Here is a 20,494-nt window from a genome sequence, read left to right as displayed (position 1 = left end):
CTGTATTTACTTTCAGATTTTTTTGGCATATTTCACCAAAAGAGGAATCAACAGATGAGGGTATGTAGACAGCTTTATACTGCTTGCTGGGCTGATCCTCTAAAATAATAAATTTACAATACTGTCAGCGAACTATCCACAGATACACAGGATGTTCCCTTATTACCACCAAATAGCTTTTGCTTTGGGGCTCTGATTGTATTCATCTAATATGAGGCTCTTGCAGAAGATTATAAAGTGGAAGAGAAAGAAGTCAGGCACCTACTCTACCTCTGCCTCCATCCCCATCTCCCTCTCCTTGTAGGGGCTTCTGTGTTCTGGATACAGCTGCTACTGAAGCCCTTCCTCCACATCTCCAAGCTTTCCTTAGGATCTAGTAATAGTGCCTGCTCCATGTACCTTCAGGATCTAGAGGTGGTAAAATCCCTCAGTACTCTCCTATCCCTTCTTGTTAAATCTGCCCTTGTTTCTTGAATTGTGCCATGTGTTTCCTACTATAACTGACTGCTACACCAGTAAATTATCATTGTTTTTATCAATTTAATTATACCTAAAAGTTATTTTTTATTTCCCTCGCTGTTAACAAGGTTGGCCACTTTTCGTGGAATCATTTCATTTCTATCTTCTGTCATACACAAACAATTCAAGCCCTGTAAACCATTTTCCCAAAACCTAATGACTGTACATTTAGTATGAGTAACATATTTTTATGAGCTCTTTTCAGTTGTCATTTCATATGTAATTTTGTATTCCATTTAGAATATTTCATTATGTTTCATTGTGTAAACTACTTTTCAATATCCAGGCACTGTTATTTTTATTTTGTTCATTACTATTTATTAATATTTAATATAAAGAAGAAAAAACTCCCTCTTAAAAAGAATAGTATATACATTTTTATTCTAGTTTTTAACTCTTTAAAATATCTGCAATTTGCTGCTGTAGGTGACCTAATTCATGAATTGATTATTTTTTCTCCATATGGATATTCAATTGTCCTCAAAACATTAATTAAATATTAATTCCTGCTTCATTCCTAGGTTACTTGAGGTTTGTCTTATAGTGTGTCACTACTGACTACCTAAATCTCTCCCCAAATCTCTAATATACTCCATGGATTTTTAAAAACTATTTTAACCTAACTCCACAGAATGAAATGATTCCCAATCTGTAATATATTTCACAACCTGAAACAACCAAGTTGACCATCATTGTCTTTTCCAAGAAAAAAAAATTCCATATTTTGAAATATTTGTTTTCTTCTACTTCCAGATGAATTTTACTATATATTTGTCAGATTTAATGGCCTATCACATAAGGACACAAATTATTAAACTGAAGCTACATATTGGACTAGAAGTTAGAACAATGAATCAAACAAAACAACACCCCTACTCTATTAGACCCTTTTTCCCAATCAAGAGAGACACACAATAGACAAAGTAATAAATATATAACATGCTAAGTGGTAAAAATAAAGAAAATAACAGACTAGAGAAAAATAAAGCAGGGCAAGTGGTACAGGGAATGCAGTAGGCAGGGTGGGGATGGTCAAGGATCCCTGTTTATTTAAACAGCTTGGGTGGTATCCCTATATAAGGCAACATTTCACAAAGAACTGAAGTTGGAAGCAGCCACCAACATTTCTGTGGGAAGAGCAAGTAAAAAGTTGTCTCTGCCATTAGGATATATGCTCCTGGACACCAGGAACAAGCCTGTCTTGCTCACCACTGGACATGCAGCACTTCAGCACATAACAGATATTCTAAAATTATTTGTTGAACAAGCAGATATTAAGTGAAATTCTAGATACAATTGTGTCTGAACTTCTCCCCTTGCATATATGATGTCCTTCCTCTCTTCTGCTCTAAAAGTGACTGCCACCCTTCCAAGGATGATCATCTATGGTAAATAAGTTACCATATGTTGAGCAGCACTGTCCTACAGAACTTCCTATAATGATGGAAATCGTCTATATCTGTGATGTCCAGTATGGTAGCCAGTAGACACAGGTGCATACTGAACATTTGAAATACGGCTAGTGCAACTGAGGAACTGAATTTCTACATTTTATTTATCTGAATTAAAATTTACATTTAAATAGCCACAGTTGGCAAGCAGCTACCTTACAGGGCAGGGCAGCTCTAGAGCCAGTCGCATACCTTTGATCATAAGGAATACAACTCCTAAGAGCACCTTAGTATTTTACATAGACAGTAAAAGTGTTCCTCTAAAATCTGAGGGGATATCTCATATTTATTTTAATCTGCATTCCGTTACTTGTGAGATCAAAACTTTTCCAAGCATTTGGTTTCTATATCTCCTTTTAATGTGAATCATCAGCTCATACACTCAATTGGCTTTCTTAGAATTCTAAATTCTTTTTTTAAAACAGACATCATTTTCATAATAGCAATACATATTAATTGTAGGAACTCTGAAAATACAGAAAATATAAAATGGAAAAATGAAAATTATCTATAATCCTATAATTCAGATAAGACTATGATTAACATGCTGGAATTTTTTCTTCTAATCTTTTTGGTCTGCCAATTATATTTTACATAATTGAAATCATTCTAGATTATCTGTTTCACATCTTCCCTTTTATACTTCATGCTTAAGTATTTCTCACATTATTAAAAATTCTTAAAAAATAATCTCAGTGACTCTAACATCCACCATATAGATATATGACTTACTTAACCATTTCTCAAATATTAAATATTTAAGCTATTTCCTACTGTATATTATCATAAAAGTATATTGAACTTCTTTAACCATAAATCCCTTGTAGCATCTGTTTTCGTTTTTGTTTTTTTGAGACAGAGTCTCACTCTGTCTCCCAGGTTGTAGTGCAGTGATGCAATTGGCCCACTGCAACCTCTGCCTCCCAGATTCAACGGATCCTCCTATCTCAGCTTTCCAAGTAGCTGGGACTACAGGCACATGCCACAACACCCGGCTAATTTTTGTATTTGTTTCGTAGAGAGGAGGTTTCACCATGTTGTCCAGGCTGGTCTTGAGCTCCTGGGCTCAAGCAATCCGGCTGCCTCAGCCTCCCAAAGTACTGGGATTACAGGTATGAGCCACTGCCCCCGACCCTTTATAGCATTTCTAATTATTTCCCAAGGACAGATTTTTGGAGGGTAAATTACTTGACATATTAGAAAAGTATGAAGGGTTTTTCTAAATGCTTTTTACAAAGGCTGCATGAAACTATACTCTCATCAGCAGGGTATGCAAATACATACCCTGAACCATCACTGACATTTAATATGCTCTTTCCAAGCTTGCAACTTAGATGGTTGAAATTGTGCACATATACCCTAGAACTTAAAGCATAATAATAAAAAAAAGAAATTTGGATCTTATTTCTTTTTTGTGTTGTTTTAAAAGTTATTAACATTTGAACATTTTTCAGAGGTTTATTAACTACTTGTATTCCCTGTTCTATAAATCATGAATGCTTTGTTTTTCTCCTTTTTCTATTAAATTGTTAAGACTTTTTCATATAAATATATGTAAGTTCTTCATGTGATGGTTATTACCCTTTTTAAAACTGTATCATAGCTATTTACATTTTGTTGTGTTTTACTTTATTTATTCATTTATTTTTAGAGACAGGGTCTTGCTCTGTTGCCCAGGCTGGAGTGCAGGGGCATGATCTCAGCTCACTATAGCCTCAAACTCCTGGACTCAGGGGATCCTCCCCCCTCAGCCTCCCTAGTAGCTGGGACTACAGGCATATACCACCATGCCTCGCTTATTTTTTTTTTGTAGAGACAGGCTCCCTCTATATTACGCAAGCTGAGTCTCGAGCTTCTGGCCTTAAGCAATCCCTGAACTGGGCCTCCCAAAACACTGGGTTTACAAGTGTGAGGATATTTTTAATTTTTATTTATGATGTTTTTATGTACTTAAGTATTAAATTTTCAAACAATGAAATGGCTATGATTTTCCTTAGCTAATTTCATCTATTGCTTTCATCTAAAGACAGACAGACAAATATCTACATTTCCATCCATTTTTACTGGTTCAGGTTTTTTTCTATTTAGCTATGAAATCCATTTCAATTATTGGTATTATGTGAGTTCATTTCACCCTAAATAGCTAGTGTCATCAACAGTCATTTTTACTTCAAGTCAACAATTTTTATTGAGTGTCCATTCCATGCCAAGAATATTCTACATACTTGAGATCCATCAGTAAACAAAATATATAAAAACCCCTATTCTAATGGAGTTTCTATTACTAATAATCCAAGGGTGGGCAAACACAGCGCATGCATCAAATTTAGCCAGATCCATTCATGTTTGTACTGCCTGGGACTCCTTTCTCTATAGTAATTGTCATAATAGTGGCAACAGTAGTCTACAAAGTTGAAATATTTACTATTTTACTGTTTACAGAAAAAGTTCACCAATCCCTAGAAACATCCAATCCCTTTCCACTAATAGGTGATAATTTATTATATATTAATATATATGTAAAAGGCTATTTCTGGCTATTCATTTCATTTCATTGATTTGCCTACTTAATTCTATGCTCAGACCACATTTTCTTTGTTTTCAAATCCACTTTTTAAATATTTTTAGCTTCATATGACATTTATTTATTTATTTCACAAATATTTATTGAGATCTAGTATGTGTGAGACATTGTTCTAGGTCAGGTATGCAGCAGTGAACAGAGATAAAATTCCTGTCTTTCATTTGTTTCTACTGAAACAAATACAAATAAATATATATATGTAAATGTCAGGTGGTATTAAGTTCTATGGAGAAAAATGAAGCAAGTGTATGGAGGATAGAGAAAAGAGGCAGTTACTTTATATAGGGTGGTTGGCAAAGCCCTCTCTGAAGGAGTGACTTTGAAGGAAGAACCTAAGAGACAAGGAAGAAGTTATGCAGATACTGGGGAGTCCAGCATCCCAGGGAAATGTACAGTTGCTGAGATAGGAAGGCATTTGGCATGCCTGAGGAGCAGCAAGGAGACCACAGGATGGAACAGAGAGCTAACTAGGGGGAGAATAAGAGGACAAGGGGAAGAAGGGTGGTCATAGGGTGGAGGCTAAGTCACACAGGGGTTTTACTCTGAGCAAGACAGGAAGCCACTGGAGGAATCTGAGCAGAGGAGTGACAATCATCCTCTCCTTCTTCTCCCTGTCTTTCCCCTTCACCCCCTTCTCCTCTATCTCCTCCACCTCCTCTTCCTCTTCCTTCAATCATGATGGCTGCTAGATAAAGGATAGATAGAGAGAGGGACAAGAGCAGAAGCTTAGAAACAGGTTATGAAGCTATTGCAATCATCCAAATGAGAGAGAATGGTGCCTTGGGGGAGGGTAGTTGTGATGGGAGTGTTCAGGAGTAGTCAAATTTGCAATATTTTATGATTAGAACTGGCAGAATTTGTGGAAGGACTGGATTTTGGGTGGAAGAAAATAAGATTTACAGATGGCACCAAAATGGTTTGCCTGAATGCCTACAGTGAGTAACAGAATTACCATTTATAGAGATGCCACAGTCTTGAAAAGGGATTATTTTAGAGTGGGGCATGGGAATGAATAAAGAGTTTGAGGTTAGACAGCCAAGTGGAGGTGTCATGTAGACAGTTAAATATGTGAAACTAGACATCAGGAGAAGCATAGAAAGTTGTGAGTAAATGAGATTAGCAAACAGTGACTATAGAGAGAGAAGGGATCCGTTCCAAAGCCTGAGTCTGGCACACTCCAATATTTAGAAGTTGGGAAGATGCAGAGAAAACAGACAAGAGACTGAGGAGTGGACAGTGTGGTGGGTGGCAAATAGAATGGAATTGACATCCTGTGGTCCAAGGGAAGAAGCCTTGTATAAGCCTTATGCAAGTTATAGAATATACTTCTTCACTTCCCTGAAATGTTAGTTAGAAGACCATATAAAATGAGCCCTTTCAAATGAGATTTTTTAATAGCTCATTCGACTTAAGAAATTCAAGAAAATTATTTTTTTAATTGACTTAATGTCACCAAATTAAAGAACTAGGAAAGTACGTTTCAATGTGCATATAAATTATATCTTTACTCCAACCTCCTACATATTTATTTGGTAAGTTAAGGGAGCAAAAATTTTAAGTTAAAACTTGACTCAATATAAGAGTTGTTAACAATTAAAGATATAGAATAAATAAACCAATTATATCAAAAAAATGGCTCAAGTTATCTACCTGAAAGTGAAATACACAAGTTTGTCTTGTTAACCAGTGACTAATGGGACACCGACATGACAGAGAGTTAGGTGAGCCTCCTAAATTATTTCTTGGTCTAATTTCATTCTGCCAGTATATCACTTAGAGTACTGTTGGTCCTCATAGGATCCTGACATTGATAGCAAAATTGGAAACATCTTCAAAGAAAAAAATATAGTCTGAGGCTAACATTGATCATAGTCTACCCTCTTTATGTGCCTTCTAATAATGACTCAAATCCCCTGACTATCAACAACAATCAGTTATAAAGCCAAAGAAAAGCTTTTCTGCGCTACAAACACCAGTTTTAGCTGCACTGGAACATAGATCAAAGTGGGCTGTCATTAAATGCTCTGAAAGACAGTGTAACAACTTTCCATGGGTCTAATAGCATTGCTGCCTGCCTAGATCTGGTGTGCTTACAGGACATGGATACTGTCTCTGTCAGGATATTAGAATGGAATGAGAATGTGAAACAATCTAGCACCAGTTTATTAAAAATAATCTTTTGGGAAAGATTTTCTTGTATGGGTCTTAACAAGATAAGAGACAAAGAAATGCCAATAGGAAAATGAAAAATACTAAAAAAGGCGACTTTAGACAGCCGTACTCAAGGACAGACAAAAAGACCCTGGTAGTGCTGACTCCAGAAAAACAAGAGAAGAATGGTGGAAGGTGGTATGAGTGCTAATTTCATTATTATTAGTAATTTCATTACTATTTCATCTGCACTTTAAAAAATATTGTCAGGTCAGGCGCAGTGGCTCACATATGGAATCCCAGCACTTTGGGAGGCTAAGGCGGGCAGATCACGAGGTTAGGAGCTCGAGACCAGCCTGGCCAACATGGTGAAACCCCGTCTCTACTAAAAATAGAAAAATTAGTCGGGCGTGGTGGTGGGCGCCTATAATCCCAGCTACTCAGGAGGCTGAGGCCAGAGAATCACTTGAAACTGGAAGACAGAGGTTGCAGTGAGCTGAGATCACCCCACTGCACTCCAGCCTGGGTGAAACAGTGAAACTCTGTCTCAAAAATATATATATATTTCTCCAAATGTCTACTAAGCTGTGCTGAGTCATCTGCTGCCTGAAGTACTGGGTTCCATCCTGAATGTCATACCTTTCAACAAAACACAGAAACTAGAAGGATCTCAAAAGTATGTTGAAACTAGAATCCCAGAAACTGTATCAGAGGAGGAATCACTGAAAGAAATGGAGAAAATGATGGGAGATATGAAGGCTATCATAAAATACTTGACCAGCTGTTGGGGAAAAGCACTGGATGATGCTACAGCAGCCCTCCCACTCTATAACTAGCTAGGAGAGTCAACCAGAAAATTCTCTCTGCAGAAGCCACAGGCAAAATTATGAGACCGACTAAGATGATCTTCATTTTCTTCAAGTTATATAATTTTGTCGTTTCAAAATAGGTCACTAGCAAGAATAGTGAGGAGGTGTTTATAGTAAACACATCTTTAACTTAATTATTTTGTGTTGCTGGAGAAAAAATAACTAGGTAAAATTTGTAATATGGAAAAATTTGACAGCATGGTTCTGGCATAAAAACACACATATACCAAAAGAACAGAAAAGAGGACTCAGAAACAAATCCACACACCTACAATGAACTCATTTTCCACAAAGGTGCCAAAAACATACACTGGGGAAAAGACAGTCTCTTCAATAAATAGTGCGAGGAAAACCAAATATCCATAAGCAGAAGAAATGAAACTATATCCCTATCTCTCATGATATACAAAAATCAAATCCAAATGGATTAAAGACTTAAATCTAAGATCTCAAACCTTGAAACTACTACAAGAAAACATCAGGGAACCTGTCCAGGACATTGGTCTGGGCAAAAATTTCTAGAGTAACACCCAACAAGCACAGGCAACCAAAGCAAAAATGGACAAATGGGATGACATTAAGTTAAAAGGCTTCAGGTCAGGCACAGTGGCTCATGCCTGTAATCCCAGCACTTTGGGAGGCCGAGGTGGGCCGATCACTTGAGGTCAGGAGTTTCAGACCAGCCTGGCCAACATGGTAAAGCCCCATCTCTACTAAAAATACAAAAATTAGCTGGGCGTGGTGGCGGGTGCCTGTAGTCCCAGCTACTCGGGAGGCTGAGGCAGGAGAATCACTGGAATCCAGGAGGCAGGTGTTGCAGTGACCTGAGGTAGCACTACTGCACTCCAGCCTGGGTGAGTGAGACTCCATCTCCAAAAAAGAAAAGAAAAAGCCGTTTGTGCAGCAAAGGAAACAATCAACAAAGTGAAGAGATAATCCACAGAATGGGAGAAAATATTTGCAAACTATCCATCTGACAAGGGATTAATAACCAGAATCTGTTACGAGCTCAAACAACTCTATAGGAAAAAAATAGAATAATCCGATTTAAAAATGGGCAAAGATCTGAATAGACATTTCTCAAAAGATGACATACAAATGGCAAACAGGTATATGAAAAGGTGCTCAACATCACTGATCACAAGAGAAATACAAATCGAAACTACAATGAGATATCATCTCACCCCAGTTACAGTGGCTTTTATCCAAAAGAGAGGCAATAACAAATGCTGAAAAGCACGTGGAGAAATGGAAACCCTCGTATACCACTGGTGGGAATGTAAATTTGTACAATCACTAGGGAGAACATTTTGGAGGTTCCTCAAAAAACTAAAACTAGCCGGGTGCAGAGGCTCACGCCTGTAATCCCAGCACTTCGGGAGGCCAAGATGGGTGGATCACTTGAGGTCAGGAGTTCAAGACCAGCCTGGCCAACATGGTGAAACCCCATCTCTATTAAAAAAACACACAAAAATTAGCCAGGCATGGTGGTGCATGCCTGTAGTCCCAGCTACTTGGGAGGCTAAGGTAGGAGATGGTTGAACCCTGGAGGTGGAGGTTGCAGAGAGCTGAGATCACTGCAACTCCAGCCTGGGTGACAGAATCAGACTCCATCTCAAAAAAAAAAAAAAAAAAAAAAAAAAATCTAAAAATAGAGCTACCATATGATCCAACAATCTCACTTCTGGATATATTCCCAAAAGAAAGGAAATTGTACATTGAAGAGATATCTGCACTCCCGTGTTTGTTGCAGCACGGCTCACAATAGCCAAAATTTGGAAGCAACCTAAGTGCCCATCAACAGATGAATGGATAAAGAAAATGTGGTACATACACACAGTGGAGTACTATTCAGCCATTAAAAAAGAATGAGATCCAGTCATCTGCAACAACATGGATGGAACTGGAGGTCATTATGTTAATTGAAATAAGCTGGGCACACAAAGACAAATTTTGCATGTTCTCACTTATTTGTGGGCACTAAAAAATTGCAACAATTAAATTCATGGAGATAGAGAATAAAAGGATGGTTACCAGAGGCTAGGAAGGGTAGTGGAGCAGAGGGGAAGTGGGGATGCTTAATGGGTACAAATATATAGTTGAAAAGAATGAATAAAATCTAATATTTGATAGTACAACAGAGTGACTACAGTCAAGAATAATTCTTGTACATTTTTAAATAACTAAAGAAATATAATTGGATTATTTGTAACATAAAGAAAGGAGAAATGCTTCAGGTGATGAACATCCCATTTACCTTGATGTGTTCATTACACATTATATGGCAGTATCAAGATATCTCCTGTACCTCATAAATATATATAGCTAGTATTTATCCACAAAAATTAAAAAGAAAAAGAAAAAAGTAGTAAGATTATTGTTAATCAGATATTTAAGTAAGTGCCAAAGACTATGAACTGGGTATAAATTTGACTACTACATCCAACCCTAAGATGCTATGATTCTTTAGGTTCAACTTACCAAATTCCTTTCCTCCAGATTACCTTCATCATTTCTCATGGATATAAATCAGTTCTTCCAGGATTTCATAACTTTGTTGGGACACCTGGATTTGGTTTATCTCATACATGGATATTTATGTCAACTACTGTTGGGGATGTCCAGCTTTATGGACATAATTTCCAGTTTTTGCCTATGCTGAATGGTCCTCTGGATACAATGATATGGATCATGTTACCAACTCTCTTACTGATGCTAATACGTGTTAAGAATTTTATACACATTATCTCATTAGATTCTCCCACTAATCCTACGGGGAATGTGAACTTATTGTATTCATTTTATAAATCAGGAAACTCAGGGCCCAGAGGGGTTAAGTACTTTGCCCAAGATAAACTGAGCTACTGAGAGGCAGAGTCTAGACTTGAACTCTGGTCTGGCTAAATCCTTTGAAATACCTACTCTTAGCTACCAGGCTCTATCTACTACAGCGATTCTCAAAGTGTGGTCCCTGGACCAGCATCTGCAGCATCACCTAGGAATTTGTTAAAAATGCAAAGTCTCTCATGTATGGAAATCAGAAACTCGGGACAAGGCCCAGCAATCTGTATTTTACAAAGCCCACCAGCTAAGCCTGATGCTCACTAAAGCTTAAAAACTGCCCAACTGAACTGAAAATTTACCTAGAAGGCCACATTCTACTCATTTAACCACACTTAGTTTTATAACTTGAATTTGAAAGTTTGTGGTGACTCTGATCTTTCTTCATGGGGAGAGAGAAAAATCCCAGACATGAAAAAGTCAGGTTTCTATTTCCTTCCCTGAAAAAGGCAAGGTGATTCCTGTCAACCCTGGTGAAGGGATTAGAGAGCTGCTGTTTTAAAATATAAACAAGAGGGAAATATTTTTAAAAACCCTTTTGCAGTACAGCTAAGTTATTGTGGTTAGACATAAAGAATAAATAGATTAAGAAGATACTGAAATTCTCCTAGAGCTTTAATATAATAACATTAATTATCTAATAAAGCAATAGTTAAAATTGGTGCTACACGTGTGTGTGTGTGTGTGTTTTTTTTTCTTCAAAAAAGAATGTAAATCTGTGCACCTTTGCCTGGCACATATATCAGTGAAAACAGTATTTCCCAGGTAGCATTATCAATGGAAGTTATCATTGGCTTTCTTTGGTTTAAAAAATAAAAATCCTTTCAGGTTTATAGCTCATGCTGCCTACAATGTGACCTTGATCTGTTTCAAGCTTATCTTTAGTCAGTAGCACTGTGCAACTCTGCAAATCAGTCTATAATCTCTTTAATATTCTCCTGCACGTGCAGTTTTAAAGCTCAGTCATTGGCATGGAAGTCACTCATTACTTCAAGGTCTCTGGAGATACCACAGCTGGTCAGAATCAAGGTTTTCACAAGGTCAGTGGGGACATATATGAGTACTACGTTAAATGCTGCATAAAACAGGTGGATTTCTCTACAGGTGCATATTTACCTGAGACAGGCAATAAGCGGTTTTTAGCTGTATGGAAATGAAGTAAAACAAGAACTACCTCACTCACCACACTGCACCACACCAAAAGTAAACTAAGCACATTTCATTTGGAAACCTTGGCTAAATAAAAAGAGTCCATGGTCTGGAATAACACATGATTCACTGTATTATCCAAGGGTGCTCTCACATGTCTGAGTCTACAGGCAGTGAAAGGAGGGATGTACCTTGTCATCCCTCCTTTCAGAAAAAGGTGTAGAGAGGCAGTGAGCTAATAGATAACAGCATCGGTTCTTGTAATTAATACAATGAAAATATGGGCTTCACTAATCTTTCTCCTCCAAATACATCGATATAAGGCCTATGCAAAGCTACCAGCACTCAGGAATGTTGGAAGGCCAAAGGTGCTAAGTCTGGCCACCATCATTCATAATAGGTCTAAGGAGTTATCTATACACTGTTTTCTTTAGTAAAACCTTATTTGAACATCAAGTCCCATAACTTCTTTAACGGGAAAATCAGAGATTTTTTTTAGACCCTGGCTGTTATGATAATTCAGTATGCATAAAAAAAGGCTAAGATGTGCTAAAGAAAATTGTGTTGTCCATCAAAGAGATTCCTTCTTTCTTACATTTCTTCATTCATTCATTTACTCAATATTAACAGAGCAAAAACATATGCCAGGCAGTATCTAGAAAATGCCAACCAGCTCCACATGTCCTCCCCAACAGCCCCCAACAAAACAAACAGCAACAAGCAGAATATAATTTGGTGGACATGAGTGAAAATGCCAGATGATTAAATTACTGGAGTACACTTCCAAAGAAGATTTTGAATTGTCAACAGTGAGCAAGGCTAAGTCCTTAGTTGGCTGGTCAAGTACCTATCTGCCTGAAAGCAGTAGTCAAGACCTCTTCAGGTCTCTTGATCTGTGCTTTGCAATTGCATTTAGAATAAGAGATTAAATGCAAATTGACCTCTGCCAAATATCTTCTCTAACCAATATAAGAAGGCCACTAAGATTCCATTTAATAACAGACAAATACAGTCACTCATAAAGGTGAAAATGAACACTTTACCTCCTGCTATCTACAATGTACTAAGCATTCTGTGTATATATTAACTCATTAAATCTCATTCACGACCTTCTGAAATTCATTCACAACTTTATGAATGAATGCATTAAATCAAAAGGTAGTGAATTTAACTGCAAGTCTTCATCCAGATGGTTAATACTATTGGGTCAAAATATCTATTGACATCCTTCAGTGGTCAAAATCTAACTTACCCTTGCCATATCCACCAAGAAGTTCTCAAATAATTTCCAAATGTGGTTACTTGTATAGATTTCTTTCATTTCCACTTCAGTGTCAACATAACAGTGATTAACAAAGTTCACATAAGCAATTTTGACCTGTGCAAGTTTCAAATACAAAAGAAAGTTAGTTTTCTTTATTGATGACTTTGAAATATCAATTATGAAAGGTTAATATAAAATCTGTTAGTTTTCATGGTAGATCATAGCATAGTTTTGTCTATCCAGAAAGCATTCCCGTTTCTCTTCTTTTGCTAAGAGTTCACTGACCTAGGGGTGAAAACATGGGGCCAAGTACTCCATCCGCCTGGGCCCAACAATTGCTGTGAGAAAGAACTTTATGCAAAACAAGCCTATCATATTTGAGATTCTAGGAGTCAAAAGCAACCCCTCCTTCCTCTCCCATTCCCTTTCTTTCTTCTCCCCTCTCCTTCCCTGACCCCTCATCCCTTCCCCATCTTGAGCACCTGTTTTATGCTCAAAAACATACTTAAAGTTCAACTAAAATTTCAGTTTGATAACAATGCCATGTTTAGAATTTAAGAGTTGTGTAGTAGCTTCCACTAAGCTAGCAGTGGCTATAGTTCTTAAAAGTTTGTCATCTTTCAGAACTTCCTACAGAACTTATTAATAAGTAGAGCTTTTATGCTCTTTTAAATTTTCCAAATTACATAAACACAATTACTTGACTAAGTACATGAGTTCCCGCCCTCTTACTCCTCCTCTTCCTTCTTCTCAACAACTCTTTCCTTTTTCTCTCATTGCTAAAATGAAACAAGGTAAACCTTAACTTCAAAAAACCATCTTCTCCAGGTCTGTAGAGGAAAATTATACCCAGAAGAGAATGAGGCAGAAAGATGAAGGAAAAAGGGATAAGAAATAGAATAAATTCTGACACTCTTTCAACCTCTGGATCCATCTGAACAACCATCCTTCAAATTACTACGTACTGGAGCCAATAAAATTCCCTTTTTTTATTTAAACTAGTTTATGTTAGGTTTCTGTCACTTGTAACCAAGAGAGTCCTAATAAAACATTAAAATATTTTGACCAAATAATATTTCAAGACCATTCAAAAATATTTAAATTACTTTTTCTCTGAGAAGAAATAAGCTCACAGTTTACCCCCAAAAATGTATCCTATTTTAAGATACAGATGTAGTAAAATTCCTTTCCAGAATTAGTGAAATTCCTCATAAAGGATTGGGATGAATTTCACTAACATACACCATTTCTAAAGTACATAGGACAGTAATTTTTGTTTTGCATTTTTTTATTTCCTTCATTATGAAAATCTGATGAATGCTATAAATCTCTCTGAAAAAAATACGTAGACATAAAAAATCCTATGAACAATTTCAGGGACTCATGGAATCCAAATTGGAACCATAAAAAGTTTGGGACAGCTTTCATGCCCTTGGTGCTTCTCTGTACCTCACTGATCCTAAACAAATCGTCAATGGCAGACTGCCGGTGTCAAGGATGGCCACAGGGTACGGAGACGCGGGCCACTCAGTGCATTCGCACAACTATCATGACAGCAGCTAAAATGTACTCAGTGTTTCCTATGTGCCAAATACCCTCAGCATCTTGTATGAATTATTTACTTTAATCCTCCAACAATACTATCAGGTACATACAATAATTATTCCACCTTAAAATTGTAGGAATTTAAGATTAAAAAGGTTAAGTAACCTGTTGGAGTCAGCCACACAACTAGAATGTAATGTATCCAGGATAAAACATTCTTTAATTCGTTTGTGCATTCATTTAAAACTTATTTATTGAGTGTAGGCTCTGGCTTAAACAATAAAACAGTGAAAAGAAACAGATCCAGTTGTTGTTACTCTCATAGAGCTTACAATCTTGGGCATGGGCATGAGGGTTACAGGTCTTTGCTAACTAATAAAATGGAAATGTCAAATTTCAAATTATATATTCTTACAGACTGTACTAAGGGAGGCCAAGGAAGTCTTCCCTGGAGAAGTAAGGCTTGAATCAAGATCTAAAGGATAAGGAGGAGTTACTTAGATGAATGTAAGACGTAAGAGTGGTAGTGTCAGAGGGAACTACATGTAGGAAGAAATATACCCAGAATCAGGCTCTCAAGTAAGGACAGAACCCAGGGATTCCATCATTAGACTAAGCTTCCCCTCTTTGTCATCTTATTTCAGACCAATCAGACATGAATTACTCTTGGAGTGACATGTCGACAATTCCACAAAATTTCACAAAAATATGCTTTCAAGTCCATCACTACCATAGGATTATCTAAAAGTAGGGAATTTCCGTTAACCTCATCTGACACCTTTTTAAGTTACTGTGATTTTAAATGTTTGACTCCATATCTTTTTCAGTGTATCACACATTTATAAGCTTTGGAACAACATACAACAGTAGAAAAGAAAGAAATTATTGCAATGTACATTCCTAGATGCCTCATTAATAGAAGCCTATTGGCAGACAACCAGCTGCTACTGAGACTTTTTCTATCATCAGAGCCAAACCAGGACAGAGGGTAAATGACGTGGGAATAAAGCAAACTGTGTGTGCATATTTTCAAGAATGCATCTATTCCATAAAACCAGGTAAACCTGCAGAGTCTTTTATGTGGTCCTGCAGCACTATCCTAGCCTCTCCAATCAATGATTATGAATCATTTTTGAAGCACCTGTTTTATGCTCAAGTACCTACTAAAGGTTCAAGTAAACCTTTCAGTTTGATCATATTGCCATGTTTAGAATTTTAAGAGAGCTGTCTAGTAGCTTCCACTAAACGAGCAGTGGCTATACTTCTTAAAAGTTTCTCATAGGCTGGCTGCGGTGGCTCATGCCGGTAAATCCAACACTTTGGGAGGCCAAGGTGGGTGCATCACCTGAGGTCAGGAGTTCGAGACCAGCCTGGGCAACATGGTGAAACCCCGTCTCTACTAAAAATACAAAAATTAGCTGGGCGTGGTGGCACATGCCTGTGATCCCAGCCACTCGGGAGGCTGAGGCAAGAGAATCACTTGAACCTAGGAGGCGGAGGTTGCAGTGAGCTGAGATTTTGCCTTTGCACTCCAGCCTGGGCAACAGAGCAAAACTCTCTCTCAAAAAAAAAAAAAAAAAAAAAAAAAACTTTATCATCTTTCAGAACTTCTTTTAGAACTTCTTATTAAAAAGCAGACCTTTTATGCTGCTTTACATTTTCCAAATTATATAGTTAAATACAATTCCCTGACTAAATATACGATCTCACTATAAATATTAGTATGGGGGACTTCTGGCACCTAGATAAACTTTAAAAATTAATAATGATTCTATTAGAGCTGCCAAGCTTTTGCCAGGCTTACCTCAGGGATGCAGTCGTCATGGGTCACCACCCTCACTATGTCGTCCAGCGGGAGAAGGGAATTACACTTGATTTCAGTGTAGACATTTTTCCCCTCTGTGCATGCTGCCAGCAGCTCCACCAGGGTGATGTGGTAGGCTAAGGGGCCACTCTCGTCCCCTCGGTCTCTCTCTGAACACATCATATGGAGAAGGATTGGAAATGACGCTCTATCATTGTAAAATATCAGCACATCTTCACCCCCATTTATCAACTGAAATGATAATAAAAGAGTCTACATAGCAGTCCAAACATTTATCCTTGCAGTTAATTCCAAAGGCTTGATATATCTGGAAACACATGTATCTCTTTGTAAAAATATATATAATATGGCAAAAGCAGAGCTAAGCTGGGGGAGGGTGGTGAAAAGATTATGATCTCATGCCAAGGAACCAGCTATGAATGCTATCAAAATCAGTTGGGGCGATGTGGAAGCAGCAGATGAGGCAAGAATGAAACAATAAGGATGATAGTAAATTGTTCATCACACTGAAATTAAACCTGTAACAAAATAAAGTTACTTTCCTCTACCTTTTTTTGGCGGGAAGACAATGGCCAAAAGCACAAGAAATCTCATACTTTTACTAAAGCAGAGTAAAATATCCTCATCCATTGCAATAGTGACTACATAAGCAAGTACGTCGAGCTAATTACAGCTCTACAAAAGTCTACAAAATTCCATGTGTCATAAGAAGGCATCAGGAGAGAATGAAGGTAAAAGCAGAGACAAGAGAAATAAGTAGAAAACTAAGACCAAAAAAACAAGAGAAACAAAGATATGAATAGGTAGGGGCTTTTAGGACATAAATTTTCCATCATATTTTGTTTATATAATTTTAGTAGAAAATTCCATCAGATGGCAGTTTTATTGCTCAAACTCCAAAATATCTTATTGTCTATTATCAGTACCAATTTTCTAACCCCAGTGTGAGACATGTTGGTAGGTAACTAAGGATATACAATTTTTTCTCTATGTATTATATTTAAAGTGGCAACATATTTAAATCTATAAGCCAATTAGCTGGCTTACTTTGAAAGTTTTGTTGAAAGAGAATGTATATCTATCAAAAATATGTACTACATATTAACATAGTACAATATTACAAATACTTCTTAGTGCACAGAAACACTTCACCCAACAGTGTCATAGGGATGGTTTCACTGTCTGCTGCTTCCCCATTCTAATTCTTCCCTTGCCGATCATAACGCAAAATCCAGTTAGTTCTCACATTTCCAGACAATGAAGAGCTAATGTGAAGGTAAATGCAGAGAAGAAAAAGGTGCATTTTACAAGCTTAAAATGTTCCTTAAAATGTTTAATAATAATAATAATTTACATTTAAAAATTCAAGGCTTTAAGCTAAATTAATTTTAAGATTTCTAAGTGGCAGGAGGGACTCCTTGAAGCATTATGGAAATTTCCTCCATTCCCAAATTTAAGGTATATACTAATGAAAATGCCCAGAAACCAATAAAAATCTACCATGTAACTATTTGGTAGCCATAGGTGGAAGCTCCCTTAATCCATATGGGCCACTAGAGAACCATTTGGTCACAGAGTGGTGATTTAATCAAAGGGCTCTTTAAGCTGCTACTTCTCCAATGTATCATACTTGCTTCCTAGTAACTTACTCATTACATAAACATCACTCAATGTCAAACATAAAACTGAAAAAGGCAAATAAATAAAGTACCTTCATCTATTCATTTGCTGAAATTTATAACTTACTCTAAATAATAAGTTTCCGCTGGGCGCGGTGGCTCAAGCCTGTAATCCCAGCACTTTGGGAGGCCGAGACGGGCGGATCACGAGGTCAGGAGATCGAGACCATCCTGGCTAACACGGTGAAACCCCGTCTCTACTAAAAATACAAAAACTAGCCGGGCGAGGTGGCGGGCGCCTGTAGTCCCAGCTACTCGGGAGGCTGAGGCAGGAGAATGGCGTAAACCCGGGAGGCGGAGCTTGCAGTGAGCTGAGATCAGGCCACTGCACTCCAGTCCGGTCGACAGAGCGAGACTCCACCTCAAAAAAAATAATAATAATAATAATAATAATAATAAGTTTCCACATGTAAAAAAAAAAATCACTGTTGGGTAGTTTGTATTACTTAGTTTGATTCTCTTCAAACTCTTCTACAAATAGTAGCAGAGAACACCCATTCTATATTTCAGAAACAGAGCAATAAAGGCACCGGAAAAGCGCAGTTCAATCTGTCTTTCTTATAACATTGGAAACTCAAAAATATAAAATTGTGTCACTTTCATTCCAAATAATCGATAACATTTCATAGGATTTTACCCATTATTTAAAATACACAAATTTGTTATAGGTCAAAAAGAAAAATATTAGGAAAATCATGAAACCAACTTAAGATATGTTGCTTCACTATATTAAAGCAAAATATATTTGCACTTGAGAAGTCATGATTAAATTAAATAACTTCTCAAACCTATGTTGTTGGGGGTTTTTTCACTCTAATAGAAAATATGTATTTGAACATACTGTTTATGTGAAGCTGATAAAAGGCAAACTGAGAACATACCTCTGTCATTACCATATCCTGGCATTTCTTCACATATTTACCATCTGCTTTCACAATTGTTTGCAAAAACCTCAGGTACTCCACGTGGCGGCCATGTGTCTCAATGCAGTGCACAAAGTGCTGTACAACTCTCTCGCTAATTTCGTTGCACAGATGGTAATTGTTCATGAAGATGTGCCGCATGGTTTCTGCTTCAAGGAGCTAAACACAGAGGAACGTGCCCTTGTAATTCTGACAAGATCAATTTTCTATTCTACAGTACTTAGACTAATTGCCCTGTTTGTGATCAGTTTTATATTTTATACGAAGCCACAGTGAATTTTCTGTGCAAGTCTTTCAAAAAATGCAATGAGATCATTAACCATTAAAAGAAAACTGAGTTCACAGAGGAATTTAGTTGGAGAAAGGAGCTTATTATCATAAAGTGCAACATAATGGCAACAGTATTCTCAAGATTAATTATGAATTCAAAGTTAGGTCTTCCATAAAATCTGTTCAAACACATTTACAGACAAGGGCAAACTCCACCTCTGAGTTTTCCATATTTACCTTACTCAGAGTATTGTGAGTTAGTTCTTTGTTCTACCATATCTTTTTCCTAACATTTAACTATATACATATAAAAGACGTTGTCATTTGCATGTAAAACTTGTGCAATTTTTCAAGTTTCTTTAAAAGTTTCCTTAATGGAAAAAAAAAAAAAAAGATACTCACTTTTGGAGAGATAATTTCCACAAGGAAAAAAAAATGCAGCAATGAAGTGTAACAAAATTCTCTTCAAGAATGTTACTAAGACAAGTTTGATGCACACTTTACTAGAAATATTAGAAGCCACTAAAATACTTACACCTGGAGTTAAAAACAAATTCAGATGTTTATGAAGAAGAACTTGATTCTGTGGATTTCCTCGACAGAAATTCTGCAGAAACGTGTGGGCTAGATTCATTACTTTGTTCATCTTTTCATCGTTCTGTAAGTTAAAGAATAGCACATGATAGAAACAAACACAGAAGACTGCAAATGTTATGCAAAAATCTGTCCTTTCACCCACATACCATTTTTCTCTCTGCCCATCTTTCCTCTCCTTTCTCTGTGTCCTTTATGTTTCACACCTCTCCCAGTTTCCCCTCCTGTCCCTCTTCTCTGTTCTCTAAATCTTTCTCACCTTCTCTGTTATTCCTCCTGATTCTATTCTGCTCTGTTCTTCCAATGCCCCCTTTGTTTCACAGCCCTTCTTTCTCCCCAATCTTTCCAATTGTTCACCACGTTTCCCCATCTCTGTACATAGCCACCTTTTCCTCCTCTGCTTCATCCCCACACTCCCTCTGTCCTCCTTTCCTCTCTGTCCCTATCTTTCTCTCTTTCTCCTCCCTTCTCTGCTGTACTCCCCAGTACCCATAATTCTTCCCTTCCTTTAAATGTCTCATTTTGCAGTTATATATCTCCATCATTCTGCTTCTTTTCTTCTTTGTCTCTCTTTCCCCACTCTATTTCTCTCTCTTTCTCATACATCTTCCTTCCTACTCTTTCTCCCATGTCTATTCCATCTCCTCTCTTCTTCTCCTCTTGTCCCATCTATTATTTCTTCTGCTCCCATCCCCTTTTCTCCTGCTCTGCTCTCACTCCGTTTCCTCTCCATTCAAACTTCCTCTCTTCCTCCACTCTGTCAGTCATCTCTGTATATGTATTTATTACTCACTCATCTCAGTTCTTCCTCTCTCCAATCTCTCTGTCCC

General features: G+C 37.3%; 1 protein-coding gene across 1 annotated transcript in view; it reads right to left on the bottom strand.

The window, feature by feature from the left end:
* The window catches only part of ITPR2 (inositol 1,4,5-trisphosphate receptor, type 2), a 494,095-nt gene that overhangs the window by 255,718 nt on the left and 217,883 nt on the right, over nt 1–20,494 (bottom strand). Inside the window, exons 29-32 of the mRNA XM_011946983.1 lie at nt 19,606–19,728; nt 18,759–18,959; nt 16,178–16,429; nt 12,817–12,942 (exon numbers count right to left, since the gene is read on the bottom strand). Coding sequence (XP_011802373.1) covers nt 12,817–12,942; nt 16,178–16,429; nt 18,759–18,959; nt 19,606–19,728 — 702 coding nt within the window. The remainder of the gene's footprint in view (nt 1–12,816; nt 12,943–16,177; nt 16,430–18,758; nt 18,960–19,605; nt 19,729–20,494) is intronic.

Source organism: Colobus angolensis, unplaced genomic scaffold, assembly GCF_000951035.1.
Source record: "Colobus angolensis palliatus isolate OR3802 unplaced genomic scaffold, Cang.pa_1.0 Scaffold256, whole genome shotgun sequence".
Taxonomy (NCBI): Eukaryota; Metazoa; Chordata; class Mammalia; order Primates; family Cercopithecidae; genus Colobus; species Colobus angolensis.
The sequence above is the reverse complement of the archived record's forward strand: the minus strand, read 5'-3'. Positions and strand labels throughout refer to the sequence as shown.